At 34.9% G+C, this 20,063-nt stretch overlaps 1 protein-coding gene across 1 annotated transcript in view; it reads right to left on the bottom strand.

The window, feature by feature from the left end:
* The window catches only part of SOS2 (SOS Ras/Rho guanine nucleotide exchange factor 2), a 136,562-nt gene that overhangs the window by 23,852 nt on the left and 92,647 nt on the right, over positions 1 to 20,063 (bottom strand). Inside the window, exons 12-16 of the mRNA XM_058293450.2 lie at positions 18,481 to 18,603; positions 12,981 to 13,084; positions 9,579 to 9,801; positions 6,302 to 6,421; positions 6,002 to 6,164 (exon numbers count right to left, since the gene is read on the bottom strand). Coding sequence (XP_058149433.1) covers positions 6,002 to 6,164; positions 6,302 to 6,421; positions 9,579 to 9,801; positions 12,981 to 13,084; positions 18,481 to 18,603 — 733 coding nt within the window. The remainder of the gene's footprint in view (positions 1 to 6,001; positions 6,165 to 6,301; positions 6,422 to 9,578; positions 9,802 to 12,980; positions 13,085 to 18,480; positions 18,604 to 20,063) is intronic.

Below are 20,063 nucleotides of genomic sequence, written 5' to 3'. Positions count from 1 at the left end.
ATCAATAAAGTAACCACAAGTGTCAAAAAAGTGTGAAAATAAAATATGACAGATAAAACTCAAATAGAAATAAACTTAACCAAAAATGTAAAGCATTTGTATTCAGAAAACTGCAACTCAATCTTTAAAGAAATAAAAAATGGCCTAAATAACTGGAAGACCATTCCATGGATTGGAAGACAAAATATCATAAAGACATCAATTCTCTAAGGTGAGTTCAGGGAGGACAGAAACTCCCTGTGGAGAAGGGCAGAAGCTCATTTGATCTTGATTTTCAGTACGAATACAGACCGTGAAAGCGGGGCCTCATGATCCTTCTAACCTTTTGGGCTTAAAGCAGGAGGTGTCAGGAGAGTTACCACAGGGCTAACTGGCTTGTGGCAGCCAAGCATTCATAGAGACGTCATTTTTTTTTTCTTTAAAAAAAAAAAAAGACATCAATTCTGCTCAAATTGATATACAGATTCAATGCAATCCCAATAAAAATTTCATCAGCATTTTTGTTAAAAATTGAAAACATGATTATCAAATTTATTTGGAAGGTAAGGGGTCCTTAATAGCCAGAAACATCTTAAAAACAAAAAGCGAAGCCTTACATCCAGACTTTAAATTATATTAACTAGCTGTAGTGGTAAAAACAGCATGGTACTGGCATAAAAACAGACTCGTAGAGCAATGGAACCAAATTTATGGTTCAGAAACAGACCCTCACATGTATGGTCAAGTGCGTTTTGACTAGCCTGTCAAATCCACACAGCTTGGGCAGAAGAGTCTGTATATCCATAGCCAAAAGAAGGAAAGAGGACCCCTATATCAACACCTTATCCAAAAATTAACTCAAAATTGATCAAAAACCTAAACAATAAAAGCAAGAACCATAAGCGTCTAGAAGAATTTGTAGGAAAATACCTTCAAGCCCTGGCGGTAGGTGGTGGATTCTTAAAGGAGAGAAGTCTACTGTTTAATGTATGTAGAAGTTTTACTTAGATTTTTTTTTTAAAGATTTATTTTATTTATTTCTCCCCCTTACCCCCCTGGTTGTCTGTTCTCTGTGTCTATTTGCTGCGTGTTCTTTGTCCGCTTCTATTGTTGTCAGCGGCACGGGAATCTGTGTCTCTTTTTTGTTACGTCATCTTGCTGCGTCAGCTCTCCGTGTATGCGGCGCCATTCCTGGGCAGGCTGAAATTTCTTTTGCACTGGGTGGCTCTCCTTACAGGGCTCCCCCATGTGGGGGACACTCCTGCATGGCACAGGACTCCTTGCGTGCATCAGCACTGCGCTTGGGCCAGCTCCATACGGGTCAAGGAGGCCCGGAGTTTGAACCACCGATCTCCCATGTGGTAGACGGACACGCTATCCACTGGGCCAAGTCTGCTTCCCTTAATTAGCTTTACTATAAGTGTGGGAATGTACAGAGTGGATGGTAACACATAGTGAATAACAACTAGTTTATAAATGGGGATGTGGCTGAAAATGGTAGTCTTGGGACGTAAATGTCACTTGACAGAATACTAGAGAATAATCTAGGACTGAAGAGCACAGTAAGCCGAGGTGGATGAGAACTGTGGATGATGGTACAGATGCAAGAGTGTCCTTTGTGAGTTAGAAAAGATGTACACCACTACTGCAGGGTGTTGGGAATATGGAGAAGCATGGGAAAGATACAGCTGGACTGTAGTTAGCAGTAATAATGTGATATGCTTGCATCTATGCCAAAAACGTACTGTGTTGATAATGGGGCAGTATGGAGAATGTGTGCCAAATGTACACTATGGGTGTGGTAACAATCAGATGATATTATTTTATCTGTAATAAATGTTCCACCCCTGTGCGGTGTGTTGATGGAGGGGTATTGTTTGGGAATTCTGCACATGTGCATGATTATTTTATAAGTTTACAACTTCTGTCATAAAAAATATATTTAAAAAATATTAATAGGGTGGGTTGGGGGAAAAATATACCAAATGTTAGATAAGGATTATAATTAGTAAGATTTTGACAATATTCTTTCATAATCTGTAACAAATGTGTCATGACAATGCAAGGTGTTGGTTGAGGGTTGCTATATGGGACCCCTGTATAATGTTATACATGTTTCCTTTGTAAGTCCACAACTTTTACTATACACTTATTATGTATGTTCACATGTAAATGATATAAAGATGATGGTAACAATAGGGTGGGTTGGGGGAAAATACTTCAGTTAGTAGTAATATTTTGACAATGCTCTTTAATCATTAGTTTAAAATGTTTAACAACAATGCAAGGTAGTGGTAGGGTGAGTTATGAGAGTCCTGTATGATGCTATGTATGTTTGTTTTGTAAGTTCACAAGTATTACTATACACTTATTGTTTATGTATGTTTATGTGTGAGTGATATACTTCAATAAATTTTTTTAAAAATTAGCCCTCAAATGGAAACAACCCAAATGATCATTAATTAAAGAATAAATAAATTTTGGTAAACTTATTCCTATAATATTATAAAGCTATGAAAATGAATGGACTATAGCTATAAGAAACAAGATGGATGAATCTTAGGAATAAAATGTTGAATGAAAAAGTCATTGAAGAATTACATTCATAAAAAATTAAAAACATGCAAATTGAAACAAACTGTTTAAAGATACAAATAGTAAAACTATAGAAAAAAATCAAGAGGATCATAAGCATAAAATTCAGAATGGTGGTTGGCTCTGACATGGCAACCTGGAACTGGGGAGGCACACCTAACCTGGATGACTAGGTATCTTGAATTTTTTTATCATACTTTATACATATTTTTAAAATATGTATATGTACATATGTATATGTACTATTCAATAAAGAATAATAAAATCTAAAGCTTAACCTCTTAAAATGAATGTACTACCTCAGAGTTTTTCAAAATTAAGATAATTAAAAGTATATGTATTAAGTAGAACATAGAGAGCAGTTTTCTCTCCACTCCCCCTCTACTTCCTACCTGCTGAAAGAACCAATATTAAGGAAGAAGTATGCATCCTTTCCCACTTCGCAATGCACATGGAACCCCAATACAAGTTTAGGGTTTGATCTTTTTTGTTATACATAACCATACATATATAACTGAATCATGTTATACTCATTACTGTCAAGTTTTCTTACCATTTTTTCCCCTAAATATTATAAATATTCTCCCAAGGCAATACATACAGATCCCATTCACTTATTTTCTAATAGCTAAACAATATTTCACTATAGATGTATGATAACTTATTCAATCAATCTACCGATGAACATTCAGGTTGTTTTTATTTTTCTGCCACTAAAATTAATGCTGTGTTGGGAAGCGGACTTGGCCCAGTGGTTAGGGCGTCTGTCTACCACATGGGAGGTCTGCGGTTCAAACCCCTGGCCTCCTCGACCTGTGTGGAGCTGGCCCATGTGCAGTGCTGATGTGCGCAAGGAAGTGCAGCCTGCCCAAGAATGGCGCCGCACACACGGAGAGCTGACACAATAAGATGATGCAACAAAGAGAAACACAGATTCCTGTGCCGTTGACAACAACAGAAGCGGACAAAGAAGATGATGCAGCAAAGAGACACAGAAAACAGGCAACTGGGGTGGGGGGGGAGGGGAGGGAAGAGAAACAAATAAATAAATAAATAAAATTAATGCTGTGGTAACATCATCTTATTACATGTAACTTTATAGTCTGGTGCTTTCATTGCTATAGGATTTCTGGGGACAAGTACATATGTATTTTAAATTTTAACATACATTGCTAGATTACTTTCCAGAACGACTGTAAAAATTCATATTCCCAAAGGCATATATTTGTATAGCTGGGTTTCTAACCTTTTAACCTTAAGTTAGGCACAAAAGCAAAGAAATTAACACATTTGACTAAAATATAATATTATAAAACTTTCATATATTGAAAACATTATAACTTTGTTTAATTTTAAAAAATCAGACAAAATAAAGACAAAAACTAAGGGAGGGAAGCAGATGTGGCACAAGTGATACAGCTTCCGCCTACCACACAGGAGGACCAGGATTCAATCCCTGGGGTCTCCTGGCGAAAAAGAATAAGAGAAAGCATGCCCGCATGGTGAGCCAGTGCCTGCAACAGTGCCTGCGGCAAATGCCTGTGTGGTGAGCCAGGGCCCCATGCAAAGTCAATCACCCAGCAAGATGATGATGCATCAAAAAGAGAAACAAGGGGAGAGTCAAGGTGAAGTGCAGAAATCAGGAACTGAGGTGGACTAATTGATAGGGAACCTCTCTCCACATCAGAGGTCTCCAGGATTGAATCCTGGTGAATCCTAGAGGAGAAAAAATGAGAAGAGAAGACACCACAGCCAGCAAAACAGCAGGACAGGAGGAGGGGAAGGAGGGAAAATAAATAAATAAATAAATCTTTAAACAAACAAACAAACTAAGGGAAATACGGGCAATAGCTGACTGTGTTAATGTCTTTAATGTATAAATTACTGAAATCATTAAAATGCAAATACCCAATTAGGAAAAAGAGAAGGCATGGACAGAAAATCATAAAGAATAAAAATGGCCAATAAACATGTTAAAATACTGGACATAACTACTTATGAAAAGTAAAAAATGAGAAGCTATTTTTTTTGGGGGGGATATGAAATTCTTAAAGGTTTTTAATATAGTAATACTTAGGGTACTTATTATATCTTGCTAAAAAGCACCTTGGCAAAAATACCCAAGTTTTAAAATGTGCAAATACTCTAACCCAGGAATTCGACCTCTAGAAACATATTCTAGGGAAATAATCAAATTCTTAAAAAGATTTTTATATATGAATGTACCAGGCTAAATAATTTATCAAAGCAAAAAACAGAAGCCAACTTAATTGTCCCATAATAGGATAATGAAATAAATTATGGAGAGAAAACAACACCATCATTAAAATGTTTGGTTTTGAAGACCAGCTAACAAAAAAAATACGTTTATGATAAAAAGCAGGCCAAAAAAATTTATGTACAATATGATCTCAATTTTGCTTAATAAAAAATATACACATACACAGTATACATATATATCTTATAAACTTTCCGTATTTCCTGAGTTTTCTATAATAAATACTAACATATTATTTTATCATTGAAAAGTAAAACAATTTTAAGTTTTAAAAAAGGGTCTCCCCAAGTTTATCTTTCTTTGACTATATACTAAAGACAAGTTATTTGTATATGTTTAAAATCCTTTATCATTTACTTGAGACTATCAATTTGCCATTAAAAATGCATTTGAAACTTGATGTGATGGTTAAGTTCATGTATGAACTTGGCTAGGTTATGGTGCCTAGTTGTTTGGCAAGCAAGCACTAGTCTGATAGTTATTGAGGATATTTCATGGATTTAAACCATTAGACAGTTGATTGTATCTCTCTGCAATCAACAAAGGAGACTATCTTCAGCAAAGAGAGAAGCCTCATCCAATTAGCTGAAGGCTTTAAAGAGAAAACTGGGGATTTCAGCAGCCAAAAGGAGAATTTCTATCTCTACTTCAGTCAGCCAGCTTCTCCTGGGGAATTCAGTGAAACCTTCATTGTAGTTCCCAACTTGCAGTGTTACCTGTGGAACTTAGACTTGCCAATACCCAGGTTACATAAGCCAAATCCTAAAATAAATCTCCTAATATTTACACACACACACACACACACACACACACATATATATAAACACATACATATATACATATACACATATATACACACACATACATATCATATCCTCTCAGTTCTGTTTCTCTGGAAAACCCTGACTAAAACACTACATTATATTTAGATAAGTATGTTAAACAGATTCACAAGTCCCACATTCTTTGATAACTGCTACGCTTACTAGTGTATATTGATGTGTTTTCTAATATATTAATTACTGTATTTAATGGAAGAAAATGGATTAACAAAGGATTTACTCAAGAAGATAGGTGGTAGAAGCAATCTTTTTTATATTATGTTTATCTCCCACCCAAATGGATGAAATATTTCTAGCCTAAACTTACCTCAAAAGTATGGTCTAGTCTGTATACTGACACAGAATTTACTGCACTGACTATCTCCAATACTCCGTTGAAATTATTCAAATCTTGAAAAACTTGCAAAATTTCTATAATTCTACTTAGTACCGCCACCCGTTCTTCAAAATTTTCTGCTTCCACAATGCACCTAATGAAAAAAAAAATTAATAGCTTAGAAACCTAAACCTTCACCTCACTTAGAAAATAACAGCCAGAATTTTAGCTTCAATATGACTTAATATTATTATTATTAATAATAATGAGACAGAGTAAGTAAAAGCTTACTTTTCAAACCAGAGGGTGAGATTTGTGGTATGGCGAATCATTTTTAATAAATTTGGGGAATTGATTTCTTTATCTTCTTTGGTCCATACACTCCCCACAAGTTCAGAAGGTTGGACTTTCCTGTGGAACCAAAAATCAATGCAACTTTACCTATAAAGAATTAGTATCGAACGTATTTAAGATCTTCTAAAACTTAGTAAGAAAAAATATATTAACCTAATAGATAAATGGACAAAGATATAAACAAGTAATCTATGGAATACCGAATAATCCACACAATAGCTGCAAACATTAAAAAAAAAAACTCTATATCTCACTCAAGGGGAAAAAAATTAAACCATAATAAGAATCCTTTTTACCCATCAGACTAGACTGATAATACTAAAGAGGAAAAGATGTGAAAAAAAACACTAACTCTCCAATACTAATGTGGTAGTAAAAATTGATACAACCATCTTTGTAAAACCATTTCACAATATCTACTAATACTGAAGCTAATCATATTAGATGACCCATAATTCTAGTCCTAGATATCCCAAGTAAACTCTCACGAGATGAAAAGAAAATATTTACAAAAATGTTCAACGAAAACCTGTTTGCAAGAGTTAAAAATCTCAAACAACTTAGTTCATATCCAAAGACTGCATAAATTGTAGAATATTCATAAAATAGAATACCATACAGCAATTAAAATAAGCAAACCAGAGCTATATGCATCAACTAGAACAAAAGTCAAGCTATTTAAGCAAAAAACAAGTTGCAGAACAATACATTAGTATACAGTTTAAAATTTGCAAAGCAATGTTATATAATTTACTACTATGTGGGTACACATGTCTTTATAATTGATATATGAATCTTTATATATGTAACAACTCTTTATATGTGTGTGTGAGTATATAAGTTATAAAGGTATATATAATTATAATAAGCATCAATTCAGGTTATTCCTTGGGGGAAGAAGGGGAATAGGACTCAAGAAATTACACAAAGGACTTCCATTTTATTTGTAATATTTTTATTGTTTATGAGCATTCATTATATCATTTTCCACTATTTTTGGAATGCCTGAAATATTTAATAAAAAAATCACTGAAACAGAAGAGCAGATTAAGTCACTGTACAGAATGAGTCAGGATCATATAATTTAAAAATTGAGCAGTGGCATTGCCATCAATATCCCATAGCTTTAGCTAATCATAAAAAAATAATAAAACCTTTAGTCAGTAGATTGAATACAAACGGGTACTTGCTAAAAGGTTTTTTTTGTTTTTTGCTTTTTTTTTTTTTTGAGGCACTGGGGTCAGAGACTGAACCCAGGACCTTGTATGTAGGAAGCTGGCACTCAACCACTGAGCCATATCGGCTCCCCAAGTTGGTTTTTTCATTTGTTTGCTTGTTGTTTGTTTTGTTTTTAGGAGGCATCAGGAACCAAACCTGGGACCTCCCATGTGGGAAGCAGGCACTTAGTTGTTTGAGCCACACCTGCTCCCTGAAAGTTTCTGAGTAAGATCTCATTCAATAAAGGCATTTCTATATCTTGATAGTTTGTCCCCAAAGAGCTAAGTGCTTTTTTTTTTCTGATGTCCATTCATGTACATGTAACATTCACTTTATGAGGAAAAATTTGACTAAGTATTATTTGCTTCATTACTCAAATAACAAGTCTCATCACAAATTTTACAACATAAACAAAAACAGCCTAAAGTACAAATTACTTAAAACATAACATGAAGCTCTGAATCAGATGTTGACAACCTCTGACATGTGTGCTAAAGGTCTGATTTTGCTTGGGACAGTCAGGGTCAACCAGAGGCCCAATTCTAAAGATGACAAAGTTTATCTATGATGCCTTCCTATGTTCTCCATTTACACTAAGATCAGTATATATTACTTTTCCCTGTAAAAAAAAAAATTGGCTGCTAATTAAGATAACTTCTTATGGGTATTTGTATTTTAAAATGAGCTCCTGAAGGCAGCAAAAGTTTGGATGGAATGATAGTGGTGGGGGTTTATTTTTTGACAGAGGACTGTTACCTGCAAGGCTTGTACTCTTCACAGGGCCTGGGTTGTAAATGGTAAGAAAAAGCATGTCTCACTCAATATTCTATTCACTTACTTGCCAGGAGTTTAGCATCCACACTAACTGCCTTGGCTGGACCACCTCAAACTAAAGTAATCTGAGAAAGTATAAGGAATAAGAATGGGGTGATTAACTTGAAAGTGGTTGTTAATTCTGTTGTATTAGTTTCTCTCTGCCACTCCTCTTGCAAATCCACCTAATCTAGGCCTGAAGAGTGATATGTCACAAAACTTTTACCTGCAGGACAAACTAATGAAAAACTGCTATGAGTTTTCTTCCAAGTCCATGAGAATAGATGAGGTATTTTTTTTTTAGATTTTTTTTTTTGCATGCAACAATGTCTTTTATTATAAGATTTTAAAAAATTATTTCAATCTTTCTATACACAGGCAAAATGAAGTATACCAAGTTTAACATATTGAAACTGGCAAACCTGATCACTGCCTCGAGAAAGGAAAACTATCTAAAGCATGCTTAACCAGAAGGCCAACTCATCTGCCGACCTTCAAGAACATGGAGATGAACGCGGTGGACAGACTGCCCTCCATCTGAACCTTCATTCACCACCATTCAAAAACCCCTCTTTAGGCCCAGGTCAGCAGCACATTTCTTGACAACAATCATTAAATGTCCAAGTAGCCTTTCATCACTCTCTTCTTCTATAGAAATCTGACAAACATGTTTCTTAGGAATCACCAGAAAATGTGTTGGTGTTTGAGGGGAAATGTCCTGGAAAGCAAGACACTAGTTATCTTCAAAAATGATTTTGGTGGGGATTTCCTTGCAGATAATCTTCCCGAAGAGCATGTCACCTCCAGGCCAAGAGGCTTGCCGTAGATGTGGTATTTCAATGCATGCATGAATTGCAAAATTTTTTTTAGTTTTTTAGTTTTTTTTTTTTCTTTTGAGGTACCAGGGGCCAGGAATTGAACTTGGGACCTCATATGTGGAGAGCCAGAGCTCAACCACTGAGCCACATCAGCTCCCCTGAGCTGGTTTTATGGTTTTATAGTTTGTTTTGCTTTTTTTTTTTTTTTTAGGAGGCACTGGGAACCAAACCTAGGATCTCACATATGGGAAGTAGGCATTCAACTACTTAAGCCATATCTACTCCCCATGCAAAATGTTTGAAACTATGTAGAGCATGTATGTTCAAGGTTCTTGAAAACAGAGCAGCAAATTAACTTTGTCTACCTGTAGAGATCAGACTCCAAAAGTGTTAGCTGACGTGCAATTTCTATTGGATGTAGGGTCATGAGATCAAATGTTTCAAACTGTCCTGGTCTGCTGATATGCCATTCAATTGGTGGAGGAGGACTTTCAAAGGTAATATTATGGCTTACTCCATTTGCCTGAGCTTGTTTCTTCCTCTTTATGATCTTAGCAATCGATTCTACCCATTTCTTCATAGCTTTCCCTGGGAAAAAAAACATACAGAAAAGCCTTTTACTTGACAGACATAATTGCAAATCTTTATATTGCAAATCTTATTATGGAAAAATACAGATACACACAGAAGTAAACTGAACATTACAATCCCCCCCTCCCCAATCCTACCAAGTACTATCACCCAGCTTCAACAGTTATCAGCTGGGTCAATTTTGGTTTCATGTCATCGAACCCAATTCATGTCCTATCCTTCTACTTTCTAGGTTATTTTTAAACAAATCCAAGATATTATATCAATTCGTCTATTTTTTAGTATGTATCTATGAAAGTTAAACTCTTTAAAATAACCACAATACTATTATCATATGTAAAAACTGACAATAATTCCTTAATATCATCAAACATCTAGTCAGTGTTCAAATTTCCCTGATTGTCTCACAAATGTTTTCTTATAGTCAATTTGTTTGAATTAGGATTTAAACAAGATTCACACATTGCATTTAGTCAATACGTCTCAATTCTGCTTTAAGCTATAGATTTCCCCTTTATCTCCCATTTTTCCTTGCAATTTATTTGTTGAAGAAACTGAACCATCTGTCCTACAGTGTTTCCCAAGTTTGCATTTTGTCAATTCCATCCCTGTGGTATCACTTGCTCTGTACCCTGTATTTTCTGTAAACCTGGAACAGAGACTTGATCTGATTCAGGATCAATTTTTTTTTGGCACAAAAACTCACTAAAAATACTTGTAATAGGAGGCACAGAAAATTCAGTTACCTCAGCAAACTAGTTTGGCCAACAATATTTTTGAAAATTTGGAATTTGGGGTTTTCTGCTGAATTCACTGTCCCTGAGTTTGCCACAGGCCTCACTGGTATCTTTTGCCTCACATCCTGGCCTATATTCTCATGTATATTACCTGCCTGGCCTCTGAAGGAAGAGACAACCCCTGCACATCCTGTCACCGTCCTGCAAAGATCAGTCTCAGAGAAGCTTGGTTCCAGGAAAGAGCTGGACTGTGTCTGTTGGTTTCTACCCCACCAGGTTTTGTGGGAGGGGACAACAGACATCAGTGAAATATGGTTTGGGTTCAGGCTCAGCTCCAAGACCATGATGCCATTCCAGAGCCCAAATTTTAGAGGATCGATAGGGCTTATGCCAGGACCCACTAATTCATAAGGTTGGTTGAATTGAGTTATTATTCTAAGTAATTTCTTTCTATTTGAGATTCATTCCAAAGTGATCATGTTTTAAATCAGGGTTTCTCAAATAAAGGCCATTTGTTTTTTAAAAAATATTCAGTTACCTCTCCTTTTATGATTTTTGAAGCCACTCATGATAATTGCCTAGGTCTATTATTTTACTTGGAGTTGAGAAATGGTGACATTCTAATTCTATCATTTCTTTTTTATTATTAATAGTTGAAATATATCTATAAAAGAAACTTTCCCTTATCAACTATTTGGTTATCTTGAGGTAAACTCATACAGGAAAGGAAGAATAAATTTTTCTTTCCCTTTATTTACACCATCAAAATAATGAGCTGGTTCCTTGGCATCCTTAAAAGATGACCAATGGCTTTTGTTTATTTCTCATTTTAAACTCATGATTTTTAAAAATTTATTTGATGTGTTTCAACCCAATGCAGTTATTATTCTTACTGATGCTCAAACTGCCTCATCTTTGGTCATAGAAACCTCTCCTGAATGAAAGCTTTCTTTTTTGGAGGTACCAGGGGCCAGGGATGAACCCAGGACCTTGTATGTGGGAAGCCGGCACTCTACCACTAAGCCACATCAGCTTCCCTGAGTTGGTTTTCTAGTTTGTTTTGCTTGTTGTTTGTTATTGTTTTCAGGAGGCACTAGGAACCAAACCCAGGACCTCCCTGTGGGAGGCAGGCACTAACTGCTTGAGCCACATCTGTTCCCCGTTAACAGCTTCTTTAAGTTCTAGTATGACAAATGTTCCAGGCTTATTTTGTGTATATCCTGCCTCAGACTTGTTATCAATCATTTACCCATTGAGCTCTGGTTCCTTTTAATGGGAAACAGCATTTAGAGACAATAACCTGGGCACTAAGAGTGTTCATTGCAATGGATTAATTCTATAACAAAACTGGGAAATACTGGGGTGCAGATACTGCTTAAGTGGTTGAATGCTGGCTTCCCACATACGAGAGAGCAGGTTCAATCCCCGGCCCCAGTACCTAAAACAAAACAAAACAAACAAAACAAAACTAGGAAATAGCAATTTTTATTTTTTTAAGAGAAAATATAACTTGATTCTAATATTTCCTATTCGAATTTAGGATTACAGGATTTTTACTTCTTTGATTTTTTATCTGAATCTCTTTTTTCTTATGCTGAGAATCTTGGTTCTATAAACATTATCATAACTATTTACTTGCTTTATTATAATATAATGTGTGTTTCTAAAACTTTTAGAATACATATTACCTAGTGTGCTCTTTAAGAATATAATTAGAAAGCTAATTTAGCATTATGAACAATTTTAAGGCACAAAAGATAAAAATATATCTTTACTCAAAGTTAAAACAAATGAACCATCTGTTTCTCTATATTAAAAGTCTCCTTAAGGATATAGTATTCTTACTTAATGCCTCACACTCTCGTGTAAAACATGAACGTTCTTGATTCAAAAATAATTCATCAATTTAACACATTTAACACAAATGACACATGTAGTTGTGTTAAATTTTCATGGCTTAGAGTTTTATTTCATGGCCTAAGTTCTGAAACTTGAAGTAGGAAACTACTGAGAATTTGTAACTCCTATCTTTGGGGTACCAAAAAAACACCAAAAACTTTTCTAGGGGAAATAAATATTATTTTTTAAAAACCTGTTAATCATCTAAAAATGAAGAACAAGATTAAAGAGAATAAGAAAGCAGATAAAAATCTCACATAGTTTTACTCAGTTGAAGGATGGGCAACCTGAGATAAGATAAAATTTAAAGGCTTATATTTATTAAAGAGGACTTTTGACTTCTTTAAAAAAAAAAGATTCTCCTGAAAAATCTGAAAAGACAAGGTTCTAAGACTTCAGATGGTTCTAAACATGTGAGATCCTTATAGTCTGTAAAATCAAGTTACTAAAAGCTTTTTAAAAAATGAAATATAGTTTAGCTTTATAAGTAAAAGTCACACAAATTTAAGTGTGACATAAGAGTCAAACCTTTAAATATACCTCTTACACTTGAAATGAAGGATTCTAATCTTTCAAGTAATTCCAAATCTCTTTCAAAGTCATAAAAATGGTGCTCAACCCAGTGCCGAAACACATTTAAGATCCTGATAAAATGGAAAGAAACATATTTTAGTAAAATCTAAGCATTTAATTATACTTCTTTCATTTCTCTGTGCCATGGTAATAGCTTTGTATACAAGGGTCAATATAACAGTCATTAATTTGTATTTAATTAAATCTTAAATGCTTAAATAATATGAAGACAATAGGTCTCCAGATTATTATTTAAAAATTATACTTCAAAAATATTTATAAGAATATACATGTTGCTTTTGTGCTTAATTACCCAGTTATCTTTAAGAAAAGTGTCCTTTCTTTACTCATAAGAAAAAAATTCATAATCTATAGAGTATAAAACTTATTAAGACCTTAAATTTAAAAAGGATAGTTTTCAAAATTCAAATTTTGAGATACTTTTCACATAAAATGTGAAGCCAACTAAGACTCAGTGTATTTGGTTCCAAATTCAATTGCTATCATCAAATTTCTATGAAATCTACATATATGCCTACATTCTCGTTTTATTTTAAAAAGACACACATATTGTTTTGGAATAAGAGCTATTTTGTTTTGTAGCACATAATTATTATTAATTATAACCTTGCAAGCAGATAGAAATACTGAATCAACCTATAGTAATAAAACAATCCACCCTCCACCACAGAGACATATAGGCAGTACAAATTGATTACATTAATGTTTTCCCCTTTGTTACTTCAAGTGTCAATTTACAGGATAGCCTCCCCACCCCCATCTACACCTGAAAGACAATAACTCTTCTTCCAGACTGAGAAAATACTCTGATGCATTCGTAATGAAACAATCTTAAGTCATTGTGTGCCTGGTAAGCTTAAAGAGTATTTCAAGAGATCGCAAAATTGTTAGCTTTCAGTTTACACTTTGATCAAAGCAAATAGCTCTGCTTTCATTTCTCTACTTCTTAGATTCCACAGCACACAATTTAAAAATTACTATCGGGAAGCGGATTTGGCCCAAAGGATAGGGAGTCCGCCTACCACATGGGAGGTCCAAGGTTCAAACCCAGGGCCTCCTAACCCATGTGATGAGCTGGCCCACGTGCAGTGCTGATGTGTGCAAGGAGTGCCATGCCATGCAGGGGTGTCCCCCGCACAGGGGAGCTCCACACGCAAGGAGTGCACCCCATAAGGAGAGCCACTCAGTGTGATAAAAGTGAAGCCTTCCCAGCAATGGCGCCACACACATGGAGAGCTGACGCAGCACGGTGACGCAACAAAAAGAGACACAGATTCTGGGTGCCACTGACAAGAATACAAGCGGACACAGAAGAACACACAGCAAATGGATAAAAAGAGCAGACAACTGGGGAGGCGGGAAGGGGAATAAATAAAAAATAAATCTTTAAAAAAAAATTACTATCCTATAAAAGAAAAAAAATGATAAATTAGACTTCATTGAAATTAAAAACTTTGCTTATCGAAAGATGTATTAGGGAGTGGAGGTAGCTCAAGCAGTTGAGTGCCTGCTTCCCACATAGGAGGTCCCAGGTTCATTCCCGGTGCCTCCTAAAAACAAAAAAAACAAACGAAAAACCAATTCAAGGGAGCCAATATGGCTCAGTGGCTGAGCGCTGGCTTTTCACATGAGGTCTGAGGTTCAATCCCTGCCTCTGGTACCTCAAAACAAAACAAAACAAAAAAAGACATTATTAAGAAAATAGGCAAATCACAAGGTAGAAGAAAATATTTGCAGACAGTTCAATAAAAAACCAAACAGCCAAATTAAAAATGGGTAAAAGATTTGAACAGATTTTTCACAAGATTAGTATAAATAAGCATGAATGGCTTACACTAAAAAGTTATCAATATCATTAGTCATCAGGGGAATACAAATTAACACCACAATAAAATACCACTATACACCCATCAGTATGGCTAAGTTATAAAGACTGGTAACACTAAGTGATGGTGAAGATATGAAGCAACCGAAAACTCTCATAATGGTGAAATGTAATATAGTACAATCACTTTGGAAAAAGGTTTGGTGGTTTCTTTTAAAACTAAATATACACCTATCCTATGACCTAGTCATTCATTCCACTCTGAGTTATTTACTCAAAATAAATGAAAACATATATTTACAAAAAGACATATAAAAGAATGTTCATAGCAACTTTATCCATAATAGTAAAAAACTAGAGTCAGACCAGATGCCCTACAATGCCGAAATGGATAATAAACTGTGGTATATTCCTAGAATGGAATACTATTCAGAACAAAATTCAAGAAACTATTAATATATACAACAAATGAAGAATATCGAAAGCATGTTGAGACAAAGAAATCAGACATAAAAGAATATATAATATGAAAGTCCATTCACATGAAATTCTAAATCAAGTAAAACTAATTGAAGGTGAAAAAACAGAATCTAATCTTTGGGTAGTGGGAGCAAAAATTTATTAGAAGGGGTATGAGGGAACTTTCTGGGGTGCTAGTAACATTCTATATCTTGAAAGGAGTTTGGATTATAGAGATACATGCATTTGTTAAAATGCAGCCATAATACACTTAAGATATGTGTATTTCATTGCATGCAAATTTTTACAACAAAAGAAAAAAACAAAGTAAATACTGAACTGTTAATGATATACAAGCTGAAGTATTTAAGGAGAAGCGTACTTTGAAATGCATCTAAAAATTAGAGGATTAATAGATCAAAAGAAGAATGATAAATGAACAGATATGTGATAAAGTAAGTATCATGAAAGGTAAACAGTAGTGTCCAGGTGGGGGGTTTATGGTTGTTCACTGTAAAATTCTTTCAACTTTGCTGTATATGTTAAAAAATTCAAAACAAAATATTGCAAAAAAATACTATCATGTATCTTTGCCAAAAATCCTTCACTTCTTACAAGACAGATTTCACAATCTGGCTTGGATTTCAAGGCCATCTTCAATTTGACCCCATTTCATATAGTTAATCTCATTTACTACTACTTGAAACATAATGTCATCATTCCTTTCAGTCAATTTCCTTACCTATTCCCTCTGCATACCACTCTTACTTCTACCTTCTGGCCTTTGTTCACACTATTTTCATGACCCGAAATACCTACATTCAGCTTTCTGCCTATCTGAATCCCATGCATCTCTTAGGGACAAACTCAGATTTTACCTCTTTCCTGATGTCTTCTTGATTACTGTGGCCTAATTTCAGCTATTCCTGAAATTTTATAAAGCTATATTTTCTAAGCCACTGATTTTGACACTTAAATATTTAAATCAGAGTAATACATAACTGTTTCATGTAGTCTTTTCCCCGAATACAGTCATAATGTCATGGTGTCAATGATGACACTCTTGGGAAGCAGATGTGGCTCAACTGACAGAGCTTCTGCCTACCATATAGGAGGTCCAGGGTTCAATACCCAGGGCCTCCTGGCCTGTGTGGTGAGCTGGCCCACGTGGAGTGCTGCCGTGCGCAAGGAGTGCCCCCCATGCAAGGAGTGCAGCCCCATGCAGGAGTGCAGCCTGCCCAGGAGTGGTGTCGCCCACACGGAGAGCTGACACAGCAAGATGGCACCACAAGAACAACAAAAAGAGACACAGACAATATGAGACTCAGTGAACTAGGGAGCTGAGGTGGAGCAAGAGAATGATCACCTCTCTCCCACTCCAGAAGGTCCCACAATGGGTTCCTGGAGCCACCTAATGAAAATACAACAGACACAGAAGAACACACAGAGAATGGACACAGAGAGCAGACAATGGAGGAGGGGAGGGGGGAGAAATAAGAAAAAAAAAAAAAGCATTCTGTGCTAATTTTGTACTCACCACAGTTATAAGAACAGGATTGAGATCACAGAAAATGCTTAGAAATAAACACTTAAAGAACATCTGTGACTGACAGGCTCACATTATAATTTTGCCTTTACATACTAGACTACTAAATGTATCTCATCTCAAAAAAATATATGAGCATGGATTACAGCTACTAGAAAAAAGTAATTACTTAGTCTTTATTACTGATGGGTAATCTCATGTTCTTATGCAAAGAATGACCTGTTGCAAAGTGGCTGTGGCTCAAGCAATTGAGCTCCCATTCACCATTTGGAGGACCGGGGTTCCACCCCCAGGACCTCCTGGTGTAAAAAAAAAAAAAGGAATGAAAAAAGGCATCTCAGACCTGCACAGTAAGGCGCAGGCCCCTGTGTGGCGAAGCAACACACCGAAAAAACAACAAGGGGAGTGGATGTGGCACAAGTGGTTGAGCACCTGCTTCCCACATGGGAGGTCCTGGGTTCAGTTTCTGGTCCCTCCTAAAAACAAAAAACAAACGAGCAAACAAACAAACCAACTCAGGGGAGCCAATATGGCCCAATGGTTGAGTGCTGGCTTTCCACTTATGAGCTCCTGGGTTCAATCCCTAGCCTTGGTATATCATTAAAAAAAAAAAGCTGTGGTTGAGAGAAATGTAGCTAGAAGCATTATCGTTCCTCTAAAATTGCATTTATTCGTGGCAATTATCTTTAAAAATAAGTAAGTTTACTCATCTCCAAAATAGAAAGTTATTGTCAATAGTATCAAGGAGTCATTTTAACATTTAGAAAGAAGAAAAAAGTTTAAGTAATATAAAATATTAAGATAACTCAGTTTTCTTACATAGAGAAAGGGGCAGATGATACTTTGTCTTTCACTTGAACTGTAAAGAAGGTTAATCAAAGATGCTTCCAATTTTCAATGCTTAATAGCAAAACAAACAAACAAACAAACAAAAAAAACCCACACTTCTTTGGAAGTCAGCCAGACAGGGGTTTGAATTCTTGTTCTGCCACTCACTTCATATTACCTAACTCAAGTTATTCAACCCTGCTAAATTTCAATTTCCTGAACTATATAAAGTAGGAATGGTAATTGTGTTGTGAGGAGGAGCTAAGAAAGATAAAGCATTTAGTGTAATGCCTGTCACCCAGTATCCACCTATCAAGTAGCAGCTGATATTATCAAGTACATTTTTAGAAATTATTTCTTAACTATAATAACAAACATCTATTTGGGGTAAAGGGTGGGGAAGGAACTAGGACTTCCATAAATATTATAAATTGTAAAAAAGTCTAGCATTACCAGAAGACCACAATGAGACAAGGAGAGAAAAAAAGGAGGAGTAAAGGCTAGCAGGAGTCAAAATCATATGGAATTTTACAATATTTACTTACAATGACAAATATCCTGGTTTTTAAGAGTAACATATTGCATGCCAGAGATATCTGATGCAAATGACACAGTATATTTTAATAACCAAATTTCTTTGGGGTATTCAAGAGTAGCTTCACAATAAAAGAGCAAACATTAACTGCTCTGAAGTTAATATCTATATTTGAAATAAGAGGTAAGAACTTTTGTGCTAATTATAAATAGAAAATTGAAAGGCACATAGAAATAGAATATTCAGGCCAAACCTAAGTTGTACTGGTTGGACATATTCCTTGCGAAACCTTTTAAGGTCTGCACTGATTGGCTGTTCGCCTTTCTCTATTGCCAATTTATCTGCTTCTGTAGGTTCTGGCTCCGGAATTTCAAACCTGAGAAGAAAATCAAAACGATTAAAAAATTTTTTTTGTTCATATATAAGTGAAAAGGATTTGAAATACAGCAGGAAAAATACTTTAAGCAATCTTCTTTCCTACCACTTACATGAAAAGTACAATTACTGTTAAGCTTTCCTTAAAGTATGACTTTACAAAAAATTGCCCTTTGCCTATATAGTACTAAGATTTTATATTCTTATTTTTATCAGAAAATGTTTTATGGCTAACAGTGATGAGTACAGAAAAGGGTCAGTAGAAAAGAAGCCATGAGGACTATGACCTCTTTAAAGAACATGACAGAGCTTATCTCCTAAACTGTCCTTAATATTTATAACATTGAAATTTTAACAATTTTTAAAAAAACGTCTAAGCAAGTAAAAATCAAAGTAAAAAACAAAACAAAACAAAAAAAACAACCCATAAAACTTGCCCAACCATAGAGAATACAGCTAAAATATAAATCTAACAAGAATGCTCATTTTAGACATGCAATTTTTGGGCAAGAAAACACAAGTAAATAGATTTTCACAGCACATTACGATAAACCTGATAAGTTTAGGTTCACAGAATCACATAGGGACAAAAATTATAATACAACTTGGGTAAAAAGTTTTCCCTTTTTCTTTTTTTAGGAGTTACCAGGGATTGAACCCAGGATCTCATACATGAGAAGCAGGAGCTCAAACCACTGATCTATACCCACTCCCTAGTATGAAGATTTTCATATGTGAAATAAAAATCAGTTTTGGAGTCAAGGCACTATATTTTAACCTATGAAACATTTTAAAATGCCACTAAAATACTAAGTAAAAAAGAAAAATTAAATCCAAAACTTCATTTTAAAAAATTGGTCATAATAAAGGAATTGTGAATTTTTCGGATCTAAAAATTATATTGGGATTACGTTTTTAATAAGTCCTTATCTTTATACAATATATAAGGACATATTTGCAGATTAAAAGAAATATGTTGCCTGAGATTTACTTCGAAATAAGTCCCGGGATAGGATGATTAAATGAGTGGGGAAATGATTGTTATTAAGTTGATAATTACTGAAGCTGGATGACAGATAAATGGGGTTTATTATTTTCTCTACACTTGTATATGTTTTGAAATTTTCCAGAATAAAAATTTTCTAAAAAAGTGAAAAATAGAAAAATCTCTTTTAAGGAAGTATCGTTTTTTGCACAGGTCAAATTCTATTAAAATACATAATTTTATAAACCTCTAAAATTGGGTTGGATTACCAATTGAAATATTGCTAAGATCTGAAAAGATCTTAATATAAATAAGGATTTCAGTGAAATCCTCTTTTTGACGATATCAGGAACTAACATTAAATTTGGCTAATTTAATGCCAAATAAATTATGTTCAAGTACTACCTGAGTACTAGTAGGAGTTAGGCACTTTGAAATGTACAAAACAGTTAAATTTCACAAAATATTAATATAAA

The sequence above is a fragment of the Dasypus novemcinctus genome, chromosome 3 (assembly GCF_030445035.2).
Source record: "Dasypus novemcinctus isolate mDasNov1 chromosome 3, mDasNov1.1.hap2, whole genome shotgun sequence".
In the NCBI taxonomy this organism is placed as follows: Eukaryota; Metazoa; Chordata; class Mammalia; order Cingulata; family Dasypodidae; genus Dasypus; species Dasypus novemcinctus.
The sequence above is the reverse complement of the archived record's forward strand: the minus strand, read 5'-3'. Positions and strand labels throughout refer to the sequence as shown.